We start from the raw sequence: 27211 nt of genomic DNA on the forward strand, positions 1-27211 counted from the left end.
AAGACTTGTTTGGATATGTTGGAAACCAGTTGAAAATGCGTAGCACAATTCTTTAGACTGACACACAGAGGATATAACCTATTTTCAAGTTTCAATGTTCTACTTTACACACATTTTCTATTTAAAAAAACAGTACACCGTTCTCTGCATAAAACACAGCAATCTGATACAAAGTCTCATGTTTCCACATCAAAACACTGCCATTAACAATGTTAGCTAATTGATATGAGCTAATTGGTCAATATGTCAAAAATACCCCAATGCTTAATTATTACCACTTCAAAAACACAAAACCACAGGAGAGCTTTGTTTTTTAGGTTTGATTCTGACAATGCTATGTAGTTTTTGTTGCAGTTGTAAGTTTTTTTGTAATTTGGATGATTTGTGATTTGGAATGAGCTGGAGCTTCACAGAGTGAAGAAAAATCAGCAACTATTGTTCAGCATCTTCAGGAACTCCTTCCTTCAAGACGCTGAGAAAACTATTCTAGGTGAATCTCCCTCATAAAGACACTGAGATTAAAATACCAGGAGTGTGCAGATCTGTCCTTAAAGATAAATGTGCTACTTAGAAATATCTAAAGTATAAAACATATTCTGTTTTTTACAGAATAATTGTGTGTTTTCCTGTATAGCTTTAATATAGTCTTCAATATTAAACTTACTATGTAAAAAAAAAAATCATAAAAGACAACACAATGAATGAGAAGAAGCATGTCTAAACTTCTGACGGATACTGTACATTATTCTGATTTGATCACCTGATGTTTCTCCACAATGACTCAAGAAGCCATAGCTGTAACAAGCTAATCAGCTCAACACTCTGGTTGCCAAACATTCACATGATGCTCCTTTCTTTTTGGTTCTGCTCTAAAATTATATAGAGCAAAATTACTACATTAATTCTGTTTACAAGAATGTTTACTTCTAATTTTAGGATTTTGTGTGCATGTTCTACTCTTTTTTTACTGAGTTACTGTTTATAGTTGTAAAATATCTTGAAGAATCTTAGAAGAATTTAATTTATAAAAGATTTGTTTAACACTTTATGTTTACAGAATAATTCTTCATGTGTTCCTGTATAGCTTTAATATAGTCTTCAGTATTCAATTTACAATGTAAAAAAATCATAAATGAAAAGAAAACACATTGAATTATAAGAGTTCAGAATTGGTATTGTAAACTGAGCTTGGTAAAGTCAGTGTGTTTGTATTACAGTACATTGGGTTGTATTGCAGTACAGGCCACAGCAGAAGGAATGAATACAGCCAGAAAATGGTATTTGGCCTCTAACCTTTTAAAAGTCTTGTTTCCGGATTGTTCCTATCACAGCACCGTGTCATGTGCGGCGTGCGGCTCTGAGCCACACTCCAAACACATCAGCTCTGTCTGGACAAACACAGAACTAACTTTACGGTCAGGGTGTTGAATGTGGACGCTTGGTGCTATCTATAAACAGAGAGAGAGAGACATATGCACCAGAGAACCAGAGAACAGGCTGAAGAAAGGAGCAAGGAAAGAGCAATTATGTCCTTTTAGACTGACAGGCTTCAGTCATGGTACTTAAGCTTTAATGTGCAAAAAGCTTATACTGGTTCCCAGCCGTGCACACGCCCTTCACTCACTTTCCATGTTCTGCACCCTCTAAATCACCTCCCAGCTACAGGTTCCACAATGTACAGATTGTAGTGAGAGTGGAAATAGGGAACCCCACCTCATTTAGACGCTGAGTTATTTGATGGCCGTGGGTGGTGCCCCGCATTAGAATAAAGGCTGGCTTTCTTCTGGGCAGGTGATTCTGAACGTGAACAGCTGCTCCATTGTAGCGCCGCTCCTGACGCAGTTCCTGGGTGGAGGTGGCAGTGTAGAAGTAGATGTAGAAGTAGTAGTAGTCTCCCCACACTGGGCTTGTTTCAGGAGAACAGCTGATGAATCGATTGAGTCTGGAAAAATCACTGTAATGGACAAACAGGCCTCTTCCTGTGGATAATGTATCATTTTCTGAGCTTGAATGAGAAAAGGTTAGGAAAAAAGAACTAAAAATTTCATAACAGAAAGTATCAACCCACAATATTTTTATGTTTTGTTAAAATACTAGTACAATACTAGTCGGTTCGAATCCTGTTCATGTAGCTTGCCATCAGCTGTCGGAGCCCTGAGAGAGAGCACAATTGCCCTTGCTCTCTCTGGGTGGGTAGATAGTGCTCTCTCCCCACATCACTACTAGGCTGATGTCGATCAGCACAAAACGCCTGTGAGCTGATTTATCGGAATTGAGTTGCTGTGCTTTCCTCCCAATGTGCTGTGATGCTACTCGGCAATGCTGCATCAGCAGCAGCAGTTCGAAAAGAGGTGGTGGCTGACTGCACATGTATCAGAGGAGGCATGCGCTAGTCTTCACCCTCCTGGTATTTGGGCATCACTAGTGATAGAGCGAGTCCTAACGAGTGGGTTTGGTAGTTAGCCGTGTAAATTTATGAGACAATGGGAAAAAAATAGAAATAAAATGATATATATATATATATATATTTTTTTTTCTACATTGCAAATTAATATTATATTTTCATTCAGACTATGTAGAGACACAAAAGGAATCATGTAGTAACTTAAAAGTGTTAAACAAACCAATTTCTATTTACTTGAAGTTTCTGAGGCTGGTAACTATGACACTTATCCTGTGTAACAGAGGAAACTCCTGCTATTCCTTTCCTGTGGCAGTCCTGATGAGTGCCAGTTTCATCATAATGTTTTTGATGGTCTTATGACTGTAGTTGAGGAGACTTTCAAAGCTCTTAAAATATTTCCGACTGACTGACCTTCATTTATTAAAGTATAGTTTTTTCTGTACTCAGTTGAGTAGTCATTGCTGTAATATAGATATGATATGGAATATTACTCAAATAGGGCTATTCACTGTATACCTGTAACTCTACCCCTTCACAACTTTACAACTGACGCTCTAAAACACATTAAGAGACAAGAAATTCAAGTGATTAACTCTTGATGAGTTCAGCACAGCTGTTAACTGAAAGCTCACATTCCAGGTGACTCTACCTCATAAAGCTGACTGAGAAAATCCATTCAAGATGAGTAAAGCAAAAGATGATACTTTGAAGACTCTAAAAATATTAAACATATTCTGGATTGTTTAACATTTTTTGTTAAACATTACTGTATTATTGTTTTTCTTCATAGTTTGAATGACTAAACTACAGAACATTTTTAAATAATAAAAAAACCCTGAATTTAAGGTTTGTCCAAACTTTTGACTGTATTTCCGGCCTGCAACACATTCCAAAAAAGTGGGACAGTAAGCATTTTTCACTTGGTAATGTTCCCATTTCTTCTCACAATACTAAATAGACCTTTTGCCGCCAAGGACACCAAGTGATTTAGTTTTCCCGTATTTTTCTTCTTTCTATTGTTTCTGCAAACACATCATATGGTGCATAACAGTACAGGGTCATTCTTATTGTTTTTAAATTCTCCACACATTCTTTACTGACGCTGTAGGACCGCAGGCAGGCCCGGCCAAGCCAGTACCTGTGACCTCTTCTTCCACAGCCATGACTTTGTAATGTGTGCAGCAGCATGTGGTTGTGTATTGTCTTGTTGAAAAATGAAGTCTTAATGGCAACATATGTTCCACCAAGATCTCAATGTACTTTTCTGGTCAGTGTAACGATTATTAAATAATTTATCTGACCTTTTAGGCTAAATGCAAAAATAGAAAATATGATGTAAATTATTATTTCATTTTTTTATGTACTGCAGTGTACAATAAATAAGTTTTCATTCTTTTTTTCAATTTTAGTTTTTCCATCTCTGCCCCTCAAAATGGGAATTTCAGGAGAAATGAAATAAATTAATTTTTCCTTTTTTTTCTGATTTTTACATTTTTGCATTTTGCAAGTTGGATTATATCATCAAATTTGTGTTACAAGATACAAAAATGGACAAAACTGAAAATCGAACGAAGATTCAACTTTTCATTTTTCTTAAAATTCTGTTTATGAAAGGCTGAAACGAAAAAAGAGATAAACATTTCTTCTTCACTATACTGAAAGAAAAAAAAATAATGTAGTTTTATACCCAATTTTCTATTTTTGAACTTGATCTTGATACAGTCAGAAAATTAAAATGCTAATCTTTAGACTGACCTTTTCTACACACAACATTAATTTCTTCCAAAACAAAATTAGAAATACTGATTTGTCTGAGCACCATAAACATTGTGTGAGAAAAATTCCTCATGAAGACACTGAGATTAAAATACCAAAAGTGTGAAGATCTGTCCTTAAAGAAATATGTGCTACTTAGAAAAATCTGAGGTATAAAAAACATGTTCTCCGTAGTTTATACAGCCAATTACCCAACCCACTCATTAGGACTCCCCCTATCACTAATGATGCCCCAATAACAGGAGGGTGAAGACTAGCACATGCCTCCTCCGATACATGTGAAGTCAGCCATCCGATACATCAGCTCACAGATGCCTTGTACTGCAGACATCACCCTTTGGAGTGATAAGAGGAAAGAGCACCATCTACCCACACAGAGAGAGCAAGGCCAATTGTGCTCTCTCAGGGCTCTGTCAGCTGATGTCAAGCTGCATGAACAGGATTCAAACCGGCGATGTCCTGATATATTTTGGTTTGTTTAACACTTTTTGTTTATGTTAAATTTACAACGTAAAAAAATCATAAAAAGAAAGAAAAAACACATTGACTGTCAACAAGCCATAGCGTTAAGAGGCTAATTAGGGTCATATATCTTGGTTTAAGTTAACTGACAGCTTAAAACTTTGGTTGCCCAAACATTTGCATGGTGCTCTAAAATTTGTACAAAGCAAATATACACCATTAATCCTGTTTAAAAGAATGTTTGATCCTTAAAACCTTAGTTCATTTGAGCTCATTTTCTACTCATTTCCCATAAATTACTGTTAAATTAGTAAATTAGTCTTTCAGGATACTTTATCATTTCTTGCAGACACAACATCCTTTCTTTGTGTTCAAACGTCCACAAACAAGGTACATTTACTGACTGTTTGAGGCTTAAGAGTGCATTTTTTGGGCTTGGTGATACATTTAGTCACATATGCAGTGTTGAGCACCTATTGAAACCAGATCCTTCTCAAAAAACTAAAAAATTAATACATTTAGTTTATATCACTGTATGTGGTAAGTGTACTATGAGTGTAGGTACTATGACTGGGTGCTTTTTTATTTGTGTGCAAGACATATCACAATGCTCTTTGCTAGCTTACACCCCGTCAGCAGTCTATTTTTACCCCTAGCGCCTGCACTGTTAAAATAGCGTCAGAGTTTAGGAATACATGTATATCTACACTGATGGACTTGGTGGTCTGGAAGTGAGGTGTGTTCAGGTAAATTTCTGGTGTGTTTCTATTTCAGCGACGGAAAACACAGGTGCGCCACTCACTGAATAAAACCCTAGTCAATCATCACTTGCGCCTGTGTCTGCGACGTTCGCACTGGCTACAGTGAGCAAATCCAGCTTTTATAAACAGCAATAAACAGAATAAAGAATAAAATGACATTGCTGTTCTCTTAAATTAGCACCATCACAGCATGGACACGCAGGTCTGTTACCTCTAATGAGACGCACAAAGCGCAGAGCTGTTAAGATATGAATGCGCCAAAGTCAGAGAGCCCCTGCCTCTTAAAGAGAATGTCAAGTGACACACTGATTTATTGGTTTATTTCACATTACACGCAAAACACAACCATGATAAAGACCATTTTGCACGTTTCGAGACATGCAAAGCATCCTTTGCATCCTTTGACACACCAACCCACTCTAAATCAAGCTGCATAATCTGCAATTGCGCTAAAGATCGATAAAATAAGGCCCTACGCGTACTATATTTTAGGTCAGCATGAATGACAGCACTCAAGGACTCAGACTTGTCCAGCATGTCCAGTATATTTAGTTCTAATTTGCCATGTTTTCTTTAGGTAGAACTATTTTTGTCAGTTTTACCTGGATGAGCTGTGAATAAAAAACTATTGTTGTGCAACCATTTCACCTTAATGATAAATCTTTCAGCGCTATTAATATTGTATTATTGTACTGAGAAATGAGGCACTTTAATTTGCTGTCTCCGCTCCCCTGACGCTGTTTTTTTTCTTACTGGGAGCTACAAACTCATGAATTTTTAGCCGTGTACTGTAAACAGTAATTAAGCTGATGTCTGAGTCTGAATGCAGCAGCAGGCTCAGAGGGAAAAGCTGAATATGGATAAGTGTAGAAAGTATTATCACTCTTCCAGATTTTTCTGATCAGGGTATTAAGAGTGTTCCAGCTGCTCCCCATTACTTTGCTCCCTAAAGAATGAGGGATATTACTCTACTGGAAGTGTCTCTAAGCTGCAACATTCAGGCGTTTATAATAAAGTGTGGCTTGTTTGACTGAGAGGAAGACAAATCTTGCAGTGAAATAATGGAAAGTAGGCTACATTGTAGATTCCTGCTATCCCATTTATATTACTCCTCTATTTCATTCTTATTTTTCTGCCAGATATTAACTGTGTTTCTTTAGTAGGGATGGAGCTTGCAGCTTGATTGGATGCATGGTTTCAATGTGCAAGAGATTTTTGCCATTTTTGTTCCCCTATTTGAATGTATAGGCTAAAATATGACACCCTTCCAATGTCATCATTTATTTCGGGAAAAATCTGCAATAATCCCAAATCTTACAATGAGCGTAACACATCTGGAGTTAAAACATTGTCACACTGAACTAAAACGTTGAATACTCTCTTCTTGAAGAACTTTCCTTGCTTCCCGCCTGATTTCACCTCCAACCACAACACAGACCCAACTGTACACACATTCATGTGAGGGTGTGGGAGAGGAACAGTGTTAGCTGATTGTATTAGCTGTATTGTATTTTATACATAAAAGAGAAATAAAACACGAGTCATGTTTTTAGTGTTTCATGGTGTCCTTGTGTCTATGTTACCTTCTGTCTCTTTTGTTTAACATATGCTGTTATACTCATAATCTTCACATTCTGTCTCTCATACATTCAATTAGAACCAGTTTCATCTCTTTACCTTTCTTCAAGCTGACCAGCTGTTTTTTTTTTTTTTATTCTTACTGTCACTTCTATAATTGTATCAATGACCTGAACACACTTATGTCAATTATGATTTTTTTTGTTCAAACTAACCAGGGTTGTCAGATATCATAAAACGTAATTGATTAATAATTGATAACTTATCAAAAGAGGACGGTTCACACGTTTGAGTTTGGGTTTCTCCCAAGATTTCTTCCTCCAGCTTTGAGGGAGCTTGTCCTCACCTGGGGGATTTATGCTTGAGGTTTATATTATGTGTGTTGTTTGATTATTTTTAATAGTTTTAAACACGGTATAGCAGCTCTCAGTTGAAGGATATGATGCAAAGGATTAAGGGCTGAATGGTATTACTCAGTGCCAGTAAAGTGCTGCCCTCTAGTGCTCAGTCTTATAATGGCTGCTCAGGTGCATCTACAGCTTCATATTAATTCCCAAAAAAAAAAAACTCTAATAAAGAGTAAAATACCAACTTGAGACTCTCTTCAGAAGAAGCACCAAAAGGTGCTTCTGAGTGAGTCTTAAATGAATGGGCTTATTTTGAGAAATTGAGCAGAGGTTAGAACGTGGAATAATTTAATCAAAAATGTACTAATTTTCACTAACATAAATTATTTTAAAGCTTCTAAGCTCCAGTTATAAACTTATTAGCCTTTGTGGATGTTCAAGGACTTCTCAAGTCTCCCAGAAGTTGCGGGAGTCTATCACATATCAATAACTGTGTTCTGTCGAGTTATGCTACCTTGTCAAACCGTGCTACCCTAGTGTATATTTAACAGTAAAAATACAAAAGAAGCACCATATTAGAGCATGTTCCCAGTAGATGTAGGTTAGTATATTTGGATAGCATAAATCACTGTATCATAGTAAAGTTATGTCCATGAGAGGTTATTACAAACTGCTTTTTGCATATTTTTTTTAAATAATAACCGTTATATGTATTATTAATTTCTATTTACATTTTTGTGCAATGATAGTAAGTCCAGTTTGTTTAATGCAAAAAAAGAAAAACAAAAAAGAAAAACAGATATATGAAAACAGAAAGAATTTAAAAGTGTAGGTCAGCGCATGCGCAGTACCTTTAGGAAGCACGTAATGACGGGTAGCATAATTCGACAGAACAGCGGCAAGTAAGATAAAATCTCCCGGATTCTAGAATGAGTGGCCCAAGAGTGAACACAATTGATCATAAGATTTTCTAGTTTTAGTTACTTGTAGTAATAAGAGCTTTTTATTTGTAGTTATAGCTACAGTTCCTGGGACATTCCAGGATTTTGGTACATTTCATGAGTGGTCACTTCTGAAAATTTGATTTTCAATTTAATCATTTTTAGTCCTATATTTATTAAATACAGGTAATAGACTATCAAAAAGTTTGATTCGTCAAAGTAATTTTTTTAATTAGATGCTTAAGTTGGTATGCAATATATTTGGTAACTTACAGTAACAGGGTTCCGAGTAACAAGGTTGCAAATCTAGGCTAATTTGAGGTTTACCCCAGGAACAGATGCTAACTGTAAAATTTAGCTATGTATACAAGATCAAGCACAACCATGGTTATATAAGTATTTAAAGTACATTTTGACTCATTATTAGTCTTACAATATGATTAACAGGGTTGTGTTCATTGAGTGACACACACAACTTGGAAGTCATTTATTTAGAGCTTATTTTAATTGTTACATTTGCCAAAGGAGTTGGTCACCTAATGTGTGAGACAAGAGAAAACAGCATTTTTTTAAGGTGGTCCAAAGCTCTGGTTTATTAGAGATTGAACGTATGACGTTAAAACAATGTTGCCATTTCAACATTGATGCACTTTTTTAAATCAGCACCAAATCCAACGTTGATTCAACGCTGAAATGTCAGCTGGACCATAACAAGAGAGAAGAACCACAATTATGTAACTTACTGTTCACTTTTCTTCTATTTTCAGTGTTAGCAGAGTGAATATTTGGGTGCAGGTGTATTGCAGTGTAGAGAGAGTCCCTGGGCTCAAAGAACAAACTGTTGTTAGCCTATATTTATATATTTATTAGCATATTGTTATTGTAGTATTGCTATTGTTTTTGTTGTTCTAGATATCATAGTAGTGATTAACTGCAGTGACTGTCTGTAAATATATAAAGAATATAAAAAGCTCTGCGGAAGGAAATCTAATAATAAATCCGGGTTATTTTTCCGGGCTCGTGCGCCCACGTCGTGTGTTTTAAAGCTCCCACTAATTAGAGGCTCCACGCGCAGACTGATCTGGAGGCAGCGTGGGACACTACAGGACTCCCCGTTCTCACGAGACTCCTGAAGATCCCATTCAGTACCAGACAGAACATGACTCCACCAGCAGGACTATCTACTAAAGAGGAGAGAAGATATGATCTAGAGAGGACAGGGGATGAGATGGGAGTAGAAACAGAGAGGGAGGCTTTTGATTATTATTTTCTTTTGTTATATATATATATATATATTAGTACAACATTTGTGTTTATATTCTCCTAAGGCTCAGAAAATGTAATGTATCATGTAGTACACATCAGGTATTGCTTGGTCTTGGTCGTGGTCAGAGTATGGCATTATATAATACTGATGTTTTAATTTTTGTTAACATTTCTTCATAAGAAGATAAGGGAAACAAACGGCTATTAAAAGTTTCCTTCAGAGCTTATCCTCTCTTGCTGGGTTGCTATGAAATGTTTTCAGAAACCTGCTGCACAATTCTGACTAAATTCTTTCAGCCTCACTTTGTGCTCTACTTCCTCACTGTGAAAACTAGATAAAAAAAGTCTTGCTGTGCACTACAAAGGACACAAAATAAAAGCGGTTGTTTGAACGGGTTAGAATTAAGTTGAAATTAAGCATCACATTATAAAGACACAAATTATTATCAGCAACAAACTGTCTTCTTAAAAGTACAGTAGGATTCCAACATTATGTACATTATGAATTATGTGCACATAAATGTGGCAGGTTTTAGGAGGTTAAAGATGTAAGTATGTAGCCGTGTATGTGTCTATTTTTACTATACATTCTTTCTAAAAATTATTTGATTATTGTTTTCTTTGTTCACAAAAGTTGTCACTTATTTTTTAATTATCAGTGCTTTTATTTATTGTTGATATTACTGTTGCTGTAACAGGCATTTCGGTCATGCCAATAAGTTGCTTTGAGCTTTATATCTTCAGAGAAGAATGAGGAGAAACTGAGAGTAGTTTAGAAGGAACATAAGGTGAAATGGAGACAGTGGAAGAGAAATTATGTTATGTAAAGAGATGGGAAAAAATGAAATATAGGCATGTGATAAGACAAGAGTAATGAAGAAAAAGGGATAATAAGAAAGAGAGGATCTAAGGAAAAATAAATAAATAAATTTTAGATTAGAGGAGATGAGATGAAAGGAGAAATGAGAAGAGGAGAAGAGAAATGTGATGAGAGGAGAAAATGAAGAGCAGAATGAGAAATAGAGAAAGGACAAACGAGGATAAGAGAAATGGAAGAGCAGATGAGACATGGAGAAAACTGTTATTTCTGTTATTAAGTTGCTTTGAATCTTTATCTTTAGAGAAGGTTACAGGGAAGGTGAGAGATTACAGGGATATAGGAGAAAAAGAGAGATAAAGAAAGAGCATCTAAGGAGAGGAGAAAAGAACGTAAATTACTAGTTGAGGCGAAAATAGGAGAATGGGGAAAATGAAAGCAGAAATTAAATTTGGAAATGAGAGGAGAATTATGACAAGAGAAAAAAAAATAAAAGAGAGAAAATGGATAAATGAAGAGAAGAGAAACAGTGAAAAAACCCTTCTCTCCCATTTTTCTTCTTAATATTTATCCCATTTTCTAAGGATGAGAATTTGAGAAATGCTAAAAAAAATCATGTGAGTAAAGGAGATGAGATGAAATGAGAAATGAAGAAAAGAGGTTTGAGAAGTTTGAGAGGAAATGTGGGGAGGAGAAGAGAGATGTGATGAGAGGAGAAAATGAAGAGCAGAGTGAGAAATAGGTAAAGGACAAATGAGGATAAGATAAATAAGAAGAGTAGATGAGAAATGGAGAGAGTAGAGTAGAAATGAGGAGAGGACCGGAGAAGTGATCTAAAGAGAGGAGAAGAGAAATGGGAAGAGTAGATGAAAAATGGACGGCAGATAAGAAATGTGGAGAGTGGGAGAAAGCCCAAAGCAGAAGTGAGGGGAGGACAGGAGAAGTGATGTGAATAGAAGAAGAGAGGAGAGGCGGAAGTCTGAGCACCACACCGCCCCAGAGAAAATAACAACAAAGAGAGTGAAGAGTAATGCACGAGCCTGGAGTTTCCGCATGGTTACGAACATCTGCAGCACAGAAACACTGCACTGTAAACAACTGCTGTGGAGATGTAGAGATTACCATTTCCAATAAACCAGCTGCTAAATGCAGTGTAAATGTGTTTTTGTGTGTTGAAATACACACCTAATCTAAACCATTACAAAAAGAAATGATGGGCCATTTCTCAACATGCATTATGGTGTGTTCTTGCATCCTTGTGTTCTTGCCTGGCATCATCTTATAGTCCACAAGTTGTATTACAATACGCAAGAATGCATTAAAGGAGAACTTGGGTGTAAAATTGACTTTTGTTTAGTAAAACATGATAAAGAGTACTAACCATTGTTGAATAGCTCTCCCACAGCTTTCCTGGTGACATCACTGTACTGATCATAACTTTACTTTAGGATGGCAGCGCCCGGAGATTAGGCTATGCCTTATTTTTTTAATAAGCTTTTTGTGTACTTTTAAAGTTATTTATGCCTTGTTTTAAATGTCAGGGCTCTGTAAAAAGCAATTTATCTGCAGCAGCAAGTGGATGCCCCAAAGCGCCCATTGTAAAGAGCTGGGCACAAAATTACTGGATCTCGGAAAGCTGTGGGGGAGCGGAGGTGAGCTATTCAACAAAGGAAACGAAAGTCAATTTTACTCTGGAGTTCTCCTTTAACCAAAAATGGATGAAGTTGTATGTTCTTGCTGTGCCCCACGCATGTGTACTTAGCTAAGCTGGTTAGGTTTTGATAAAAGTGACTAACCTGAAAGGCAGATTTTACAGGTACAGTCTACAGGTATAGTCTTCTTGTGAGGAAGTTCTCTTTCGAGAATGTTCTTCCCAAAAAGGCAACCAGATAGTAAAAGTATTTTCAATAATTTTTCAATCGTATATGAGGTAAAATCAGTGATGATAATTGCTTTGTCCATGCACATATTGTTTTATATGCAATGTTTAAAACATAAATTTAACTTACATTAAATATGTTTGTATACTGTTTGTATTTCACAAGCTATTCATATAGCTTGTACTGTGTTTGATTTCTGTTTTATTATTATTATTAATTGTGGGTAGCACCCATCATTTAAATGCATTGTAAGCATGAACGATCTATCTATCTATCTATCTATCTATCTATCTATCTATCTATCTATCTATCTATCTATCTATCTATCTATCTATCTATCTATCTATCTATCTATCTATCTAAAAATTATGGTATATGATATGAAACACATACTCCTCCACACAATATTCATAAATAACACACACATTCTCCTCCATCAGTCTTACACACTGCTTTCGGTTTACTTTATGCCACTCCTGGTGAATCAAAGAAACTCATCATTTTAAAGTGGTCTCTTATTTTTTTCAAGAGCTGTATCTATTCCTAACAGGCACAGTTGATAACAATCAATAGTTCCTATAGAATGCTATAGGAAATAAATTCTTGGGCCAAGAAAGCTTAGTAAAAGTAAAAAAATGAAGCGGTACAATATCAATAACATGTTTTTTGGGGAATAATAAAATGTGAAAATATTTTATTATGAAGATATTTCAAGAACAAAAACATCTCTGGGTCATTTTTGACCCAGTTTTGCATCCAAGGATTTAATTCTGACATTGAATTAACGATTCAATGATAAATAAAGGTTGCTTTTAATGTTATTTTCTATCATTAACATTAAAATTGTAACATTTATTTAATGTTTTTATTATATTTAATCCTCTGTGGGAAGTCAGTCTTCAGCCAGAGTCTAAAAAGCGCTCTGTTCGGGTTTTGATCTCCGTTGCCGTCACCTGTGCTGAAGGGGCGGGGTTATGCAGATTTACACTGTGACCCCGCCCCTGCAGTATTTGATTGGCTGGTGTGTGGCGCGCTCTCACCGTTCCCTCCGCAGGCTGAGGGGAGCTGTCAGCGCGCGGCGGAACAGACTTGCCGGAGCTCCGCGCGGACTGTCGGGTCCCGACCGAGCAGCATGGACTATCTGAGCCCAGAACTTTCCCCCTGAGAGCGGAACCGAGCCCGGGCAGCAGGAGCGGAACCGCGGACATGGCTGTGGACGGTAAGCGGAGTGTTTAGTGTGTTTAGTGTGTTAGTTGGAGGGTTTGTTCAGTTCATTAAAATCCTGTCAGTTTTAATTACACACACTGAAGCCTGAAGCTGCTAGAAATAATACAAAAACGATCAGTTTGAAGCAGTATTCTAATTATAGGCTATATTTGATAAAATTATATTTAACATATTTTTGATACTTTAGATAAAAATGTGTGTGAAATATTTGCTGATTTTAAGCTCCTCTGATGCACATTTAACACTGTATGGTAGTGTGATGTGACAAGAAACCTGATATCCTGATTTACTCAAAAGAAATAAAGATATAGGCTATGATACAATATGATAAACACCATAACAAAGTATCAGTATCTGTTTTTAACAACAAAACAGCAACATGCTGGATTAACTAATATCTATGCATGTGTCTCTAAGCAGTCTATAGCTATATTAATCAGTTATGTATTAGTCTAAATAATAATCACACTTTAATTGACAATTTAATTGTCAAAAACTAGACGAAATATACGTAAATTGACACGTATATGCTTATTATTTATAAGATTTCTTAAAATAAATAATCATAAAGTCTCAAAATGTAAAAATCACTGATTCTTGGCTTAAATTTGAACAAGAGAAGCAGAATAACTTGACATTTAACTTTTTGCTTTTATGTTGAGTTAAAATGACATAACATAAGGTGAAAATTCTTCTTCTTATTACTCCTAAAAAAGCTAAACTATTTTACACTTACAATGCTTAGTTTATCTAATTAAAATTAGATTTAATTTAATAAGATTTTGTTTTTTGCAGTGCACAGGACAGTTGTGGTATTGGCCTGGCATTATGTTGTTTGAGGTGTTATGTAGTAGAGGTGTGAGAAAATATATCAAATATATTGTCAAATATATTGAAGTATTACAATATTTTGTTTTGCAATACTGTATAGATTTTCAAAAATACAGTATGGTTAATAGTAGTTTAGTTAGTTTTTTATGTATAGATTGATGTCAGACAGTGGTTCATTTAGTGTTGTGTTTAAACCCCGCCCACTAGATAGCAGGTACCCAATAGAGGTATCTAGTGGTATCTTACTTAGATTTTATAAATATGATAGTGAATACAATTTAAATGTAAACAACTGCATTATATCGCAATATATGGTGATATATGAAATCGCAACCCCACTTTTGTGATACATATCATATCATCAAATTCTTGCCGATACACAGCACTAATTTCTATGTTTTCTGTTTAGATAGTTTGTTCAACAGAACTTTAGTAGATGGCTTCAGTTTGTCAGCTTTAGTAAAACACGCTGTATATCTGGCTTTTAATGTGTTTGTAATGATATGAGTGAATGTGAGAGAAATACTAAAAAAACGACTTATTTGACCCAGTAGTTTAATTAGGCTACTTTACATGCCTTTGATAAAGATGGGTTTCAGACATTCACTGAATTTCAGCTTGTCTGAGTGCTCACTTTACACTGTAGATCAGGGCGATATTCTTAAGAGAAAAGTTTATATGATATTTAGGTTTAAGGCACTTTAACTATGCACAATATCTACAGCAATATTGTGACATACAGTCAAAATGCAGCAGATTTTTAAGAACTGCTATTTAATTACTCTTCTATACTCCCATATCTATATTGATTTTACTTTAACATATGCCTGCGATGGATTGGCGGCCTGTCCAGGGTGTATCCTGCCTTCCGCCCGATGCCGGCTGGGATAGGCTCCAGCACCCTCCCGCGACCCTTAATGGATGAAGCGGTTGATAATGACTTGACTTGACTTTAACATATGCTGCATTTGATGTGATGTAAACAGAAAAAAATTACACAGTCTGGAATGAAACATACAGTTCACCTATAGCAGGTCAGTATTTGTTTAGCACTAACAATAACCACAGCATTCACAGAACAATTGTTATATTGTGTATCATAATAATATTTAAGATTCTTCACAATACTATGAACTATTGTCATACTGCCAACTCTTATAAAGTATAATATAAAGAATAATATCAAAGTATTAGGACATACAGATCTGGAAAAAATTAAGAGGCCACTTTAGGTTCTGAATCAGTTTATCTGATTTTGCTGTTTATAGGTATATGTTTAAGTAAAATTATCATTATTGTTTTATTCTATAAACCATGGACAACATTTCTCACAAATTCCAAATAAAAATATTGTCATTTAGAGCATTTATTTGCATAGAATATAAAATGGCTGAAATAACAAAAAAGATGCAGAGTTTAGAAATCAACCCTGGTTTTTAATCACAGTTTTCATGCCTCTTGGCATCTTCTCCTCCACCAGTCTCACATACTGCTTTTGGATAACTTGCCACTCCTGGTGCAAAAATTCAAGCAGTTTAGCTTGGTTTGATGGCTTGTGGTCATCCATCTTCCCTATATATTCCTGTATGTATATTGTGTAACACTAAAAACACATCGTCCTGTGTATTTAAATAGAAAATATCTAACTGTTGTTTTCTTAAAAAATAAATATGTCTATTGCACTCTTCATAATATTTCTCTGATTGAGGCCAGCTGAACCTGGTTATTCTGTTTAATATGGTGAAACATAGTCATCACACTGACACTTAAATTTTGATGTTTTCATGGCAGTTTGCATAAAACAGCACTTTATTACATGTCATACCAGTTCTGTATAGGAATTAAATCAGACACAGATTGTAAGCTGTGTAGCAGGCTGATATTACAATATAGTAACTTTTATGACCACGTTTTTTTTTTTATTTTCATGTGGACATCCCTTTTAGGAGTTAAATCCCACACAGAGGGTGTAACCTGCATAGCAGACATTATATAATAAATAGGGCATTTTTATATTTTGTATAAAGTAGTATAATATACTGATATTTATGATACATCATAATTCTGATTCAGTGTTTTTATGCTCTAAAAATCTGTTTAATGTTGAAGTGGGCTGTAAACAGGCCTCCACTGAGAATGATAGCCACCGTGGTGGGATTGTCCTGTCATTTATAAACCTGCCGAACTGCTCCTCACTGAGAGTCATGGGACTGTTCAGGAGACGCTTCAGGAATTCTGATTTCAGAGAAGTGTGTGTCTTCTCAGGAAGTGTGTGTGTGAAAGAGAAGGCAGGCGTTTCAGGTAGTGCAGGAATGTAGCCTGGTCTCTTTGTACTCGCTCCTGCTGACTCTATGTTCATCTGAGTCTGACCCTGAATGAGTGTCTCATTTACATTAGGGGTGAAGAAAATATCCATATTTTAAAACATTGCAATATGTTCTTGTGCAATACTGATTTTTAAAAACACAATCAGTATTACATGTACAATAGTTTACATGTAAAGATTGGTGACAGACAGTGGTTCATTTTGTGCTGTTTAAACCCCAACCAGAAGATGGCAGTGTTCTCTGTTGTTAGATCTCACTGTTTTGATTGGATAAAAAGTTTTTTATGCAGATTTTATAAATAGGATAGTGTGTTTCTATATACTAGAACAGTTTTCCTAAAATATTATTTAAACAATTACTTTATATTGCCTTGCCTGCAGTATCGCAGTATACTGTGATATAATTAATCATAAGCCCTATATTGTGATAGGAATCGTATCGTACGTCCTTGCCAATACACAGCCCCTCTAACAGGTCAATTAAACAACATTAATTATCTTGTTTCATTGGCACTCATCAAGGTGAGATCCATATTAGGCAGTCAGGGTGAAATTGTGATGGCTTGACCTCTGATCCTGGGTCAGAGCATCTCCGAGACATCAGGCAGGTTTTGTGGGGAATTCCTGGTATGCAGTGGCCAGTACCTAGCAAAAGTGATCCAAAAAGGTAAGCCGGTAAACAGATGAAAGGGTCATGGGTGCCCAAGGCATCAGAGATCTTGTAGAGTTCATACATCAATGCATCAGAGCTGTTTTGACAGCATAATAGGATCTACACCATATTAGGCTGATGGTTTTTAATGTTGTGGTTGATTTTAATTGCATGTATACTACTGAGCAAAAAACATTTATTTGATGAATATAATTATAAATAATAATAATAATAAATACAGGAAAAAGACACAAAAAATAGGCAATAAAAACAGTCCTTTCAATGAATAACCATTTTTCATTTTACAATTTTTAGTGGCTTTTACGAGCCTTTTTATATCTCTAATTAAAACACATATGTACATACATCTGTGTAATGTAAAAGCATCCAAATACAAAAAATAAAATGTATTTCTCCTAAAAGAGAAAAATGGTGATTTTTTTTTAAATGGAAAGAGTTAGATTTATTTCTGATAATTATTTACAATAAACACACCAACTCATTTAATACATGTTGAGACATAGTGAGGTAGAGCGAAGCAGAGTGATGTAGCGTGAGGCAGAGGTAGGTACAGTGAAGTAGACCAATATAGAGTCATGTAGAGTGAGGTGGAGATAGGTACAGTGAAGTAGACCAAGGTAGAGCGAGGTAGAGGTAGGTACAGATAGGGAGTGAGGTAGAGGTAGGTACAGTGAGGTAGACCAGGGGAGATTGAGGTAGTGTGATGCTGACATAGGTACAGTGAGGTAGACCAAAATAGAGTGAGGTAAAGGTAGATACAGTGAGGTCGAGCAAGGAAGAGTGAGGAAGAGCGAGGTAGAGCAGGGTAGAGTGAGGTAGAGTGAGGTAGAGGTCCACAGTGAATGCACACCAAATTACATTCTAGACTAAAAAATTCTAAAAACCTTCTAAAAACCTTAGAGGGGCTTAAATTAATGTATGATCTTTATTTATCGTGTTTTGCATCGATTTTTGGATATCCAACAGCATTAGAGGACATCAGATTTTTAGACAGTATCATAAACCTCTAGATAGTACACTTTAATACCCTGAAGGTCATCCACCGGTGTGTAGATTGTTAACAAATCAGGTGAAACATTCAGCAGTATTAAGAATCAGGTTAGGATTATGACCAGGATGAGGGGTCTTTATCTACAGAGCATCTAAATTGTACTATCCAAATAAAGTGTTACCACAAAATCAGTCTATTTTAGTACTGTAGTTTGGTTTTGTGTTTTTCGTCTAATATAACAAAAAATTCTCTATTTTAGATGAAGACCAAGCCATATGTTTGATTAGTGTGCCATCTTTTCAAAAGAGGCTATTTTTGCATTCTTGGGCTCCTAGGTAAACATGTCCCTAAGCAGAAATAGAAAAATGGTTGAAAGTGGAAAACAGTGTCCAGGAGAAGGAGAGGAATACCTGAACAAGGGTCCACAGAAAATGCAATGTGCTGAAATACATTACAATATAAATGATGTCATATTTTTAAATATATTGCCAACATTTTTTGACGTCTCCAGGTTTTAAATGAGGCAGAAGAGAACGTTGACTGAGAATTGACTGAGACAACGTAAAAGAGACAGTGTCAGAGTGGATAGTAGAGGTCAAATACTGTATGCAGGCCAGGCATGTGCAACAATGTGATATTTCACTGCTCCCGTTACACTTTGGTTTCCTCCCACCTCATTCCAGATGTATGAGCATATCTGCAGTATATCCAATATCATGGATGAATCAAGCATGCCAAGAGTGGTGTACTATGCTCAAGTGTATTATTATAGAGAAGACATTACATGTGATGTCAACTAGCGGCCACATACAAAAGAGTTAGAATATATGACACTGAATAGAATAGACATACTTCTTTGATTCCAAAAGAAATTGCAGCTTTGGTTGATTACTGTTGTAGAGTGCCTGTGCCTTCAAGCCATAGTCATTTTTTTTCTTTATGGTCTGTGTTTTAATCTGTGTATGTGTGTAGTTTATATTCACATATTTGCATTACTAGAGGTTACTGTGGCTTTTGTTGTGTTGTTTTAGAATTGTAATGTAATACCAGTGGTGTACGGTTCTATGCACTGGAGTACAATTTATCCAGTACAGAGAACCTTTTTTGCTTGGGAACTAGTTCCTCAACTTCTCATTAGGCCCACTGTTACTTTTAAACAAGGCACTAAAATAACTTCATGTTCAATATGTCTATAGTTGTTTAAGTTTGCATACTCCTGCCTAAACTTATCCTAACCCTAGTCCCATCAGAACATATTTCATCCTTTACAAACTTCGTAAACATCACGAATGTAGTGCTAACAAATCTGTTTTGTTGATTCTTCTTCAAGTACATGGCAGTCAGGGTCTGTGAATTTGGCAAAACACTGCCATCTGTGAAAATTAAATTCTTTTGTGAATATGTTCAAAATATATTTGTCCAAAACTATTCCTGTCGATAAAAAAGATTGTTTCAAAACATGATAGTGTCAAAACACCCACATGGCTTGGTGGCATGGCCAAAAGTAGCAGAAAATAAGTCATTCAAAGCTCTATACTATGTAAGAAGATGTTGCCTTAAGAGTTTATTATTTCACTGTAAAATACTGTAGTTCTAGGCTGTTTCATATTTTGCATACACTGTAGGATAATCACAAGCCATCAAACTTAAGTTGAACTTGCATTTTTGCACCAGGAGTGGCACTAATTTATCCAAAAGCAGTGTGTAAGACTGGTGGAGGAGAACATGCCAAGTTGCATGAAAACTGTGACTAAAAAACAGAATTATTCCACCAAATATTGATTTCTAAACTCTATAAATCTTAACTCTTATGAATATGAACTTGTTTTCTTGGCATTATTTGAGGTCTGAAAGCTCTGCATCCTTTTTGTTATTTCAGCCATGTCTAATTTTTTTGCAAATAAATGCTCTAAATGACAATATTTTTATTTGGAATAATGGCCTCTTAATTTTTTGCAGAGCTGTATATCTATAGGTTCTCAGCTACCTAAAACTAATGCACAGTACCTGGCATACACACAACTAACACTTTCCCAACGAACCATCCATACTCATACATACACAAACCTATTATCCTTCCAAGGCCTCATTCTATACATACACAAAACTAGGAGCACACACACACACACACACACACACACACACTTACAAAGCCTTTTATTCACACAAGTAAACAAGCGTCAAACATGTAAGCCCAGGCCCTGTAGTTGAGCTTTGATCACCAACGTTTTAAACAGCGATTCAACATACCTGCTGAGAGGCACTCCACTGCTTTAATAGTGACACCCATATTCATCCTGGCATTCATCTGCATCGATAATTAAGAGCGAGCGGGCTGGTGGGGCTGGCTGTAGCACTGCCTCAGCCTCTCCCTCCAGCTCATTACTCTGCACAGATGTTGCATGTCACTCACCCTGTGAAGTTCAAAGCCTGGCATGCTGCTGCCAGCACTAGTTTCCATGGCTCTTACAAGAGACTGCATGATTAACTTGCACCAGTTGATCTGAGCTCGATCAGGTAGCAGATGTACTCCACTTTCCCGCAGTATCTGTTTTTAGTCGAAAGAGAGGAGTAGGTGTGTGTATAGATAGATGTAATGTATCTGAAGGTACTTGTTAACTTCAAATCAACCTATGATAGACAGTAAAGAACAATGATAATTTTTTACATGCTGTTCATAATCCAATTACTGCAGTAATGTGTTCAATGCATTTACATTCATTTGAAAATGTAAGATTATTTCAATCTTTCAGTTTCAGAATCGCTCCAAAAGTGTTTGGTTTCATCTCACAGCTGCTGTTTTAAGTGATTTAAAACTGTTTTTTGGAAGCTTGCAGGATATATGGATAGAGAAATATGATTACTGAACTACGATCCAGCTCTTCTTATCACATTTCTTGGATTCATAGGGGATCATCAAGGACACGCAGCATTGCACAAACCCATGAAGTTACACTTATATAGTGCCTTTCTAGAAACTCAAGAACACTTTACAATTTTCATGGTTTACACACAACCATTTATCCTCAGCACTCATCCACACATTATTGAGAAGCAGCAGCCAATAGCGCACAGCATACTCTCAACCGGAATCGACCGTCCACCTGGAGGATTGCATTGGGCAACAATGTGCCAATCCAATTTTGGGCACATAGTCATACATACATTTTATACACTAACAATCCTATACAATACACATACCTATACATACATACATCAATCAATTTAGAGTATTACATTTTTCTGGGCAATTTGGAGTATTGAATTGTCCTGATCTTCATGTTTTTGGACTGTGTGAGGAAACCCCAGAGGAATCCCCAGAGGAATCCCATGAGACACAGGGACAACATGTAAACTTAACCTAAATAGAGACTTGAAACCAAGATACCAGTGTTGGGAGGTGAATGTGCTAACCACTAAGCCATTGTGCCGCCCATTATGTGTGCCTGTTGATAGCTATGCAAACTTTTACATCAACAATGAATAGAATGAACAAGCGTGAACAAGCAGGTCAGTTTCCTCTGCTGAGAATTGTTGGACATGTCTAGGTAGCTGCGCCCCTGAAATAGCAATGTGCCAAGGTCCGAATGCACCTGTCTCTTAATGGGCATGGAAAGTGAAAAACTGATTAGTATGTTGTTTATTGCATGTTACACCCAAAACACGCCCATGATGAATTAACAGTATTAGTGCATGCATTTTGAACACTTTGAGCTGCACAAGGCGCTCTGACATGCCCTAAATCAAGCTGCATGGCGCACAGTTAAAGGCTCGCCTCTGATGTTTTGTAACAAATTAAACACATAACAAACGAACCTGGCTTTTTTGTTTATCTCCTTATATGGAAATGTTAAGAAAGAACTTTTGAATTATTCTGATTTTGTTCGCTTGCAAATCCGGACTGGCAGTGGTGGAGGCTGCATCCGTCATACAGAGCCAACAATAAAACCATGATTTTCTTATACTTCCCCCAACCACACATTCCCACGACTCGCTCCCACCCCCACACACACAAACACACACACACACACACTGCAGTGTCCACTTCAGAGGGTCAGTGATGAAAGACACTTTGTTAGTGCGCAACTCTATCCCGAAGTGAATCATGTTCACAACTCACATGCAGAGATCTGGCCTTGATGAGAACCGCCTTTGTAGGTTTGTGGAGCTGGAGGGGCGGGTGGATGAGAAAGACGGAGAGAGAAAAAGACAGAAACAAGCAAGAGAGCAAAAGAGATTCATTTTACCACAGACAATCCCCCTGCCACACACACGCACACACACACACACAGACACACACACCTTGTGTTATCACAGTTGACTGGTTGTCCTCGTTTGTGCTATGACAATAGTGTCAGTGAGGTTTTAATGAGCGAGTGTGCTCTTCCTGTGCCCTCGCCTGTAAACACTGCAGCCGCTCGCCCCTCATCGACAAAACACACACCGACTGCCTGCCTCCTGAATCAGTTACACCACTGCTGCTGCTGCTTCTGCTGGAATATGCATGGCGAGCAAGCCTGGATACACACACACACACACACACTCTTCTTCTGGCTCTCTGATCATAGAAAATGTAAATGTGTGCCAGCTGAAACAAGTAAAGCCATTATACCATTATGGACGGGGTATAGTCTGGCACAGGAGTCAAGGGGAGAGAATCTTGTGTCTTGTGTTGAGAGCAACACAGCTGTCTAAATCCATTCGCAGATGTGAGAAAAGAAGACAGCAGGTTTTTAAAATTTATATTTAAATTAGTGGTGTCAATTGATTAAAAAATTTAATCTGATTAATCACAACAAAATTCTGTGATTAACTGTGATTAATCGCATTTGTTTTTCTTCAGAAGAAAATGTTTATAGTGGAAGTGCCATAAATGGCGGATATGAGCTACTGGTGTACTGGGCTGTAAGCACAAGGCTACAGGCCTTAGACGTACTAGGAATCATAATAGTAATAGAAACAGTTTATAATTTCCCAAGTAGGGTACAAGCAATGTCAAAAACACCAAAATCTAAGCTTAACTTTGTTTCATATTTTCCCACTCTGTACTTAAATGTACATTAAAAGTAATTATGGTACCTTTAATGATGTAGCAGATCATGCTCACTTTGATTGGCTGATCTAATTTTCTAGCAGAACAGTATATATATATATTTTTATTTTATTTTATATTTTATATTTTATTGTTAAATACATTTCTACATTACTCATGGTGCATTTTTTGAAACTGAACTTTATTTAATTTAAAGTTCCATAATAAAGTATCAACTTCAAGCATTTTTTGCATTGGTTACAAAGAAATACTTTCCTTTAATCTGACATCTAAAAAATACAACTTATGTCCCTAATGACAAATTACTGTAATCAGATAAAAGTCTGGAGTTGATTCAGGTTTTCCAATCATTTTGTAGCTGTTCAGGGTAACAGTACCCTGAACACCCTTAATACACAGTCCGAAATGAGTCAAAGCAGGTAAAGGAGAACATCTTTCGGCTTAAAAAAAAAGAAAAAAATACAGTGGAACAGAAGGACCAGAAAATACTAAAGAGCTTAGAGTTGTGTTTACACCGGCTAGTTAGAGTTGAGTTTAGAGGTATCTTGTATAAGTAACTATAGGTTTATCTGAGGTGTTATGTTTGCAGGTAGGAATATTCATGAGCAAGAGCTGAAATCCTGTCTTTCTTCAGAGACCACTATTTATACAGAAACAATGGAGCATTTTTTTTTTTCACAAAAAATGGCTCACATGGCATTTATTAATACTAAAGACTACAACTACACATTTTAAAATTGTCACAAAGACCCAGGCAGGGAGACAAGGAGACGGACGCAAGTGCAGGTATGGCGAAAATAAATAATTTAATAAATATATATATATAAATAAATAACAAAGATAAACAAATAACAAAGAACATGGAATAATAAAGTAAACCAAAACAAACAAGAGAAACTAGAGAACATAAACTAAACAAACAAGAAGTACTAATGATATAAACAAACAGGGAGGAAAACAAAATAAAGAACTAAACGAGATCCAGAATAAAAACTAAACTAAACAGGGCAGGGATAAATCTATACAAGGAAAACAAACAAGAGGCTAAACTAGACAGGGAAAAACTAAGCTAGACAAGAATAAATAAACTAAGCAGGGCAAGGGAGAAAACAATGGATAATAACAGGGAACTATAAATAAACAGATAAACACAAAACTAGGAACTAAAGGGAACAAGAAACAAGAAGATATAAACAAGGGGCTAGGGCTAGGGCTAGGGCTAGAATCACAAAGAGACACGGAGAGACAAACAACAGGGGTTAGTGCAAAGACCGACGAGGGACAAGTGGCACAGGGGATCTATTTAAAGAAACAGGAAACACACTAGAATTGGAAACACCTGGGGAAGGGGCAGAGCTACAAATTGACACTGGTGGAAAAGTACTGAGACAGAACACAAGGGCACAGGTCACGTGGGAGACACAGAGACATGAGACAAGGCCAGGACGTGACAAAAATGAATGAAAAAAGGATGGAATGAGAATTTTTACGTTTTATTCAAAGAGGATGTCTTACACAAACAAGGCTCACTGTATTTTATTGAAACAGCATTGACTCCTGCTGGACCTTTTGAAAAACTTTAGAAATGAAGCCAGTTCAGGTAAGGTCTGGTAAGCTGTCGATATGAATGGACTTTCCTTTCAGTCATGGTTATATGTGTGTGTGCTGTTCTCTGATGTTTTTGTTTTGTCAGCACTTTTTCATTTAACAACACCTCACATTTTCCATTAGGTAAACTAACATGTGCAGGTCCATATGCTATTAATTTCATTAACCATTAGTTCACAGCACCGCTGCTGTTTTACAGCCCACTTACATATCAAACTGTGCTTTTTCCAGGAAAACTAAGCAACTTGCTTCTATGCCATTAGCTGGAGAATCCAGACTGTCTATAAATGTATCTTTCATATCAAGGTCTTCTCTGCACAGAAAGATATAAAACAGAACTGAGTCTGAGCAACAAGAAATAGAAAGAAAAAAGCTAAAAAGTTTAGCTCCTTTAAAGTGCAGTGAAGGCGAATCAGTGGAAATTCTTATGCTCTTACTGTCTCTCTGTTTTTAGCTGCCTCCAGCTTTAGTTTTTGCCGTCCTGCTGTGGAGTATAAGGCTCTTCCAGAGGATTTTAAGTACCAGTTGAGCCGCTGTACCGGTGGAAACCTCACCTGGCACGAGGGCCGCGGGCACAAGACAGCAGGGGGCCGCACTGTCAAGCTGCTGCAGCAGCCCGGAACTGAAGGCGTGCAGGTAACTACACAAAGCTCCTCTGAACTCTTCAAAGGTACAGACTGTGATTTCAGAGCACATCGAGGTGACGGAGCCGCTTCAATTTTCCTGTACTGATGAAGGAATGTGTCGGATGTGTGCTGACCCATTTAAATTCAGAAGATGCATAAAACCAGAAGCCAGTAAGCTGATGAAAGTCAGGTTAATAATATTGTTAACTCTACTGAAAACCCAGAAGTAATCTGAGCTCAAATAAATGAAGACTGTTGTAAGTAAAACTAGATATTCCTACACATTATGCAGCTGTTTTGAGTTAGATGAACATTTATTCATTAGTCATTTATTCATTCAAATAAGATTGTTGAGTTGAATTGGCTTATAGTGTTTGAGTTTGTTGTGTGTTGCCATTGGCATGCTCATAAACAGAAACTACACTGATCTTTCCATTGGCTCCTGGTTTAATCTATTTGAATAGTGGGCGTGTCCCCCTGTCACTGATACTAATCATCAGTGTGTTGTCATTTCCCTAGGCTACCTTCACTGTGGTGTACATGAATGGCTTATGTAAAAGGTAATTGCCTTGTCTCAGTGTTGTAGGCTGTAAGATCGAATTACAACTTCCTGTGTTAGGTGTGTGCTAAAGTAGGATTGCACTGTCACCATTTAGTAGACAGTTAAAGGAACAATCAGTAGTAAATGCGAGTGAGTGTGTGAAATGGCGACAGGAGTCCAATTTCCAAACACTGGATAGAGTTTGTTTTCTGCCCGAGTTTGTTTTCTGACGCTCCTTCCCAGACGCAAAGCTCACGCTGGTTGCCAGGTTCACACACAGAGCCTTACTTTGTAGCTAATCAGTGAATATACTGTACAAATATGTTTCAACATCCAGAATGCCCATCTCTACTATACACTAGTAGTAGTGATTCCCTAGCCATAGTTAGTGAACCTTACTGAAGCTCAGTGATTACCTGTTCAGTAGAAAAATAGCCAGATTGCCCATTTCCCTGGGTGCAACACACTGTTTGGATGCTGTTGTCTATACCTGTCATCCCTGAGTGTGTAAATGGGGCTTGGGGAATGGAATTGGGCAGATTCGGGGAGCACAACCAAGACAGATTACTGTAATGTACAACACAGTTCTAATAAGAAAATACTGTCTGGAGCTCTGCTGACAAGAGCTTACAGTGCTTTAACTCTGAATGTTTCCTTAATATTTGATGATACAACCTGATTATATTAAGAACTACAGAAAATATAGTCCTTAATGGTTCTTTCATTTTATATTAACTGTTATGAATGATTTGGCAATTTGAAAAGAGGTGGTGGCTTACTTTACATTTACCGGAGATGGCATTCGTTTGTCTTCATCTTTCTAGTGTCGGGAACATTGTTTCAAGAAATGGGAAGTCCTAGTAAGTGTGTTGGTTAATTGGCTCTGAAAAAAATTACAGAGCAAAAAATTACTAGAGATGACACTTACTCTATAAAGATATATTAGAAAATGTATATTATATTATATTATATGGTCCGTGGAACTGGTACTGAAAATACAGTTGTGACTCTTTTTATCATTTTACTGAAATACCATTCTGTTCTATGAACATTTGGCTTCCTTTTGTCTTTCATCATCCACGAGAAGAAGTGCAGCAGAAGCA

The 27211-nt window shown here is 36.7% G+C and overlaps 1 protein-coding gene across 1 annotated transcript in view; it reads left to right on the top strand.

Annotated features, from left to right (window-relative positions):
- Positions 1-13286: 13286 nt before the first annotated feature.
- Positions 13287-27211, top strand: part of samd10a (sterile alpha motif domain containing 10a) — a 30082-nt gene continuing 16157 nt past the window's right edge. Inside the window, exons 1-2 of the mRNA XM_007231891.4 lie at positions 13287-13451; positions 25396-25577. Coding sequence (XP_007231953.1) covers positions 13439-13451; positions 25396-25577 — 195 coding nt within the window. The 5' untranslated portion in view covers positions 13287-13438. The remainder of the gene's footprint in view (positions 13452-25395; positions 25578-27211) is intronic.

The sequence above is a fragment of the Astyanax mexicanus genome, chromosome 12 (assembly GCF_023375975.1).
Source record: "Astyanax mexicanus isolate ESR-SI-001 chromosome 12, AstMex3_surface, whole genome shotgun sequence".
Lineage (NCBI taxonomy): Eukaryota > Metazoa > Chordata > Actinopteri > Characiformes > Acestrorhamphidae > Astyanax > Astyanax mexicanus.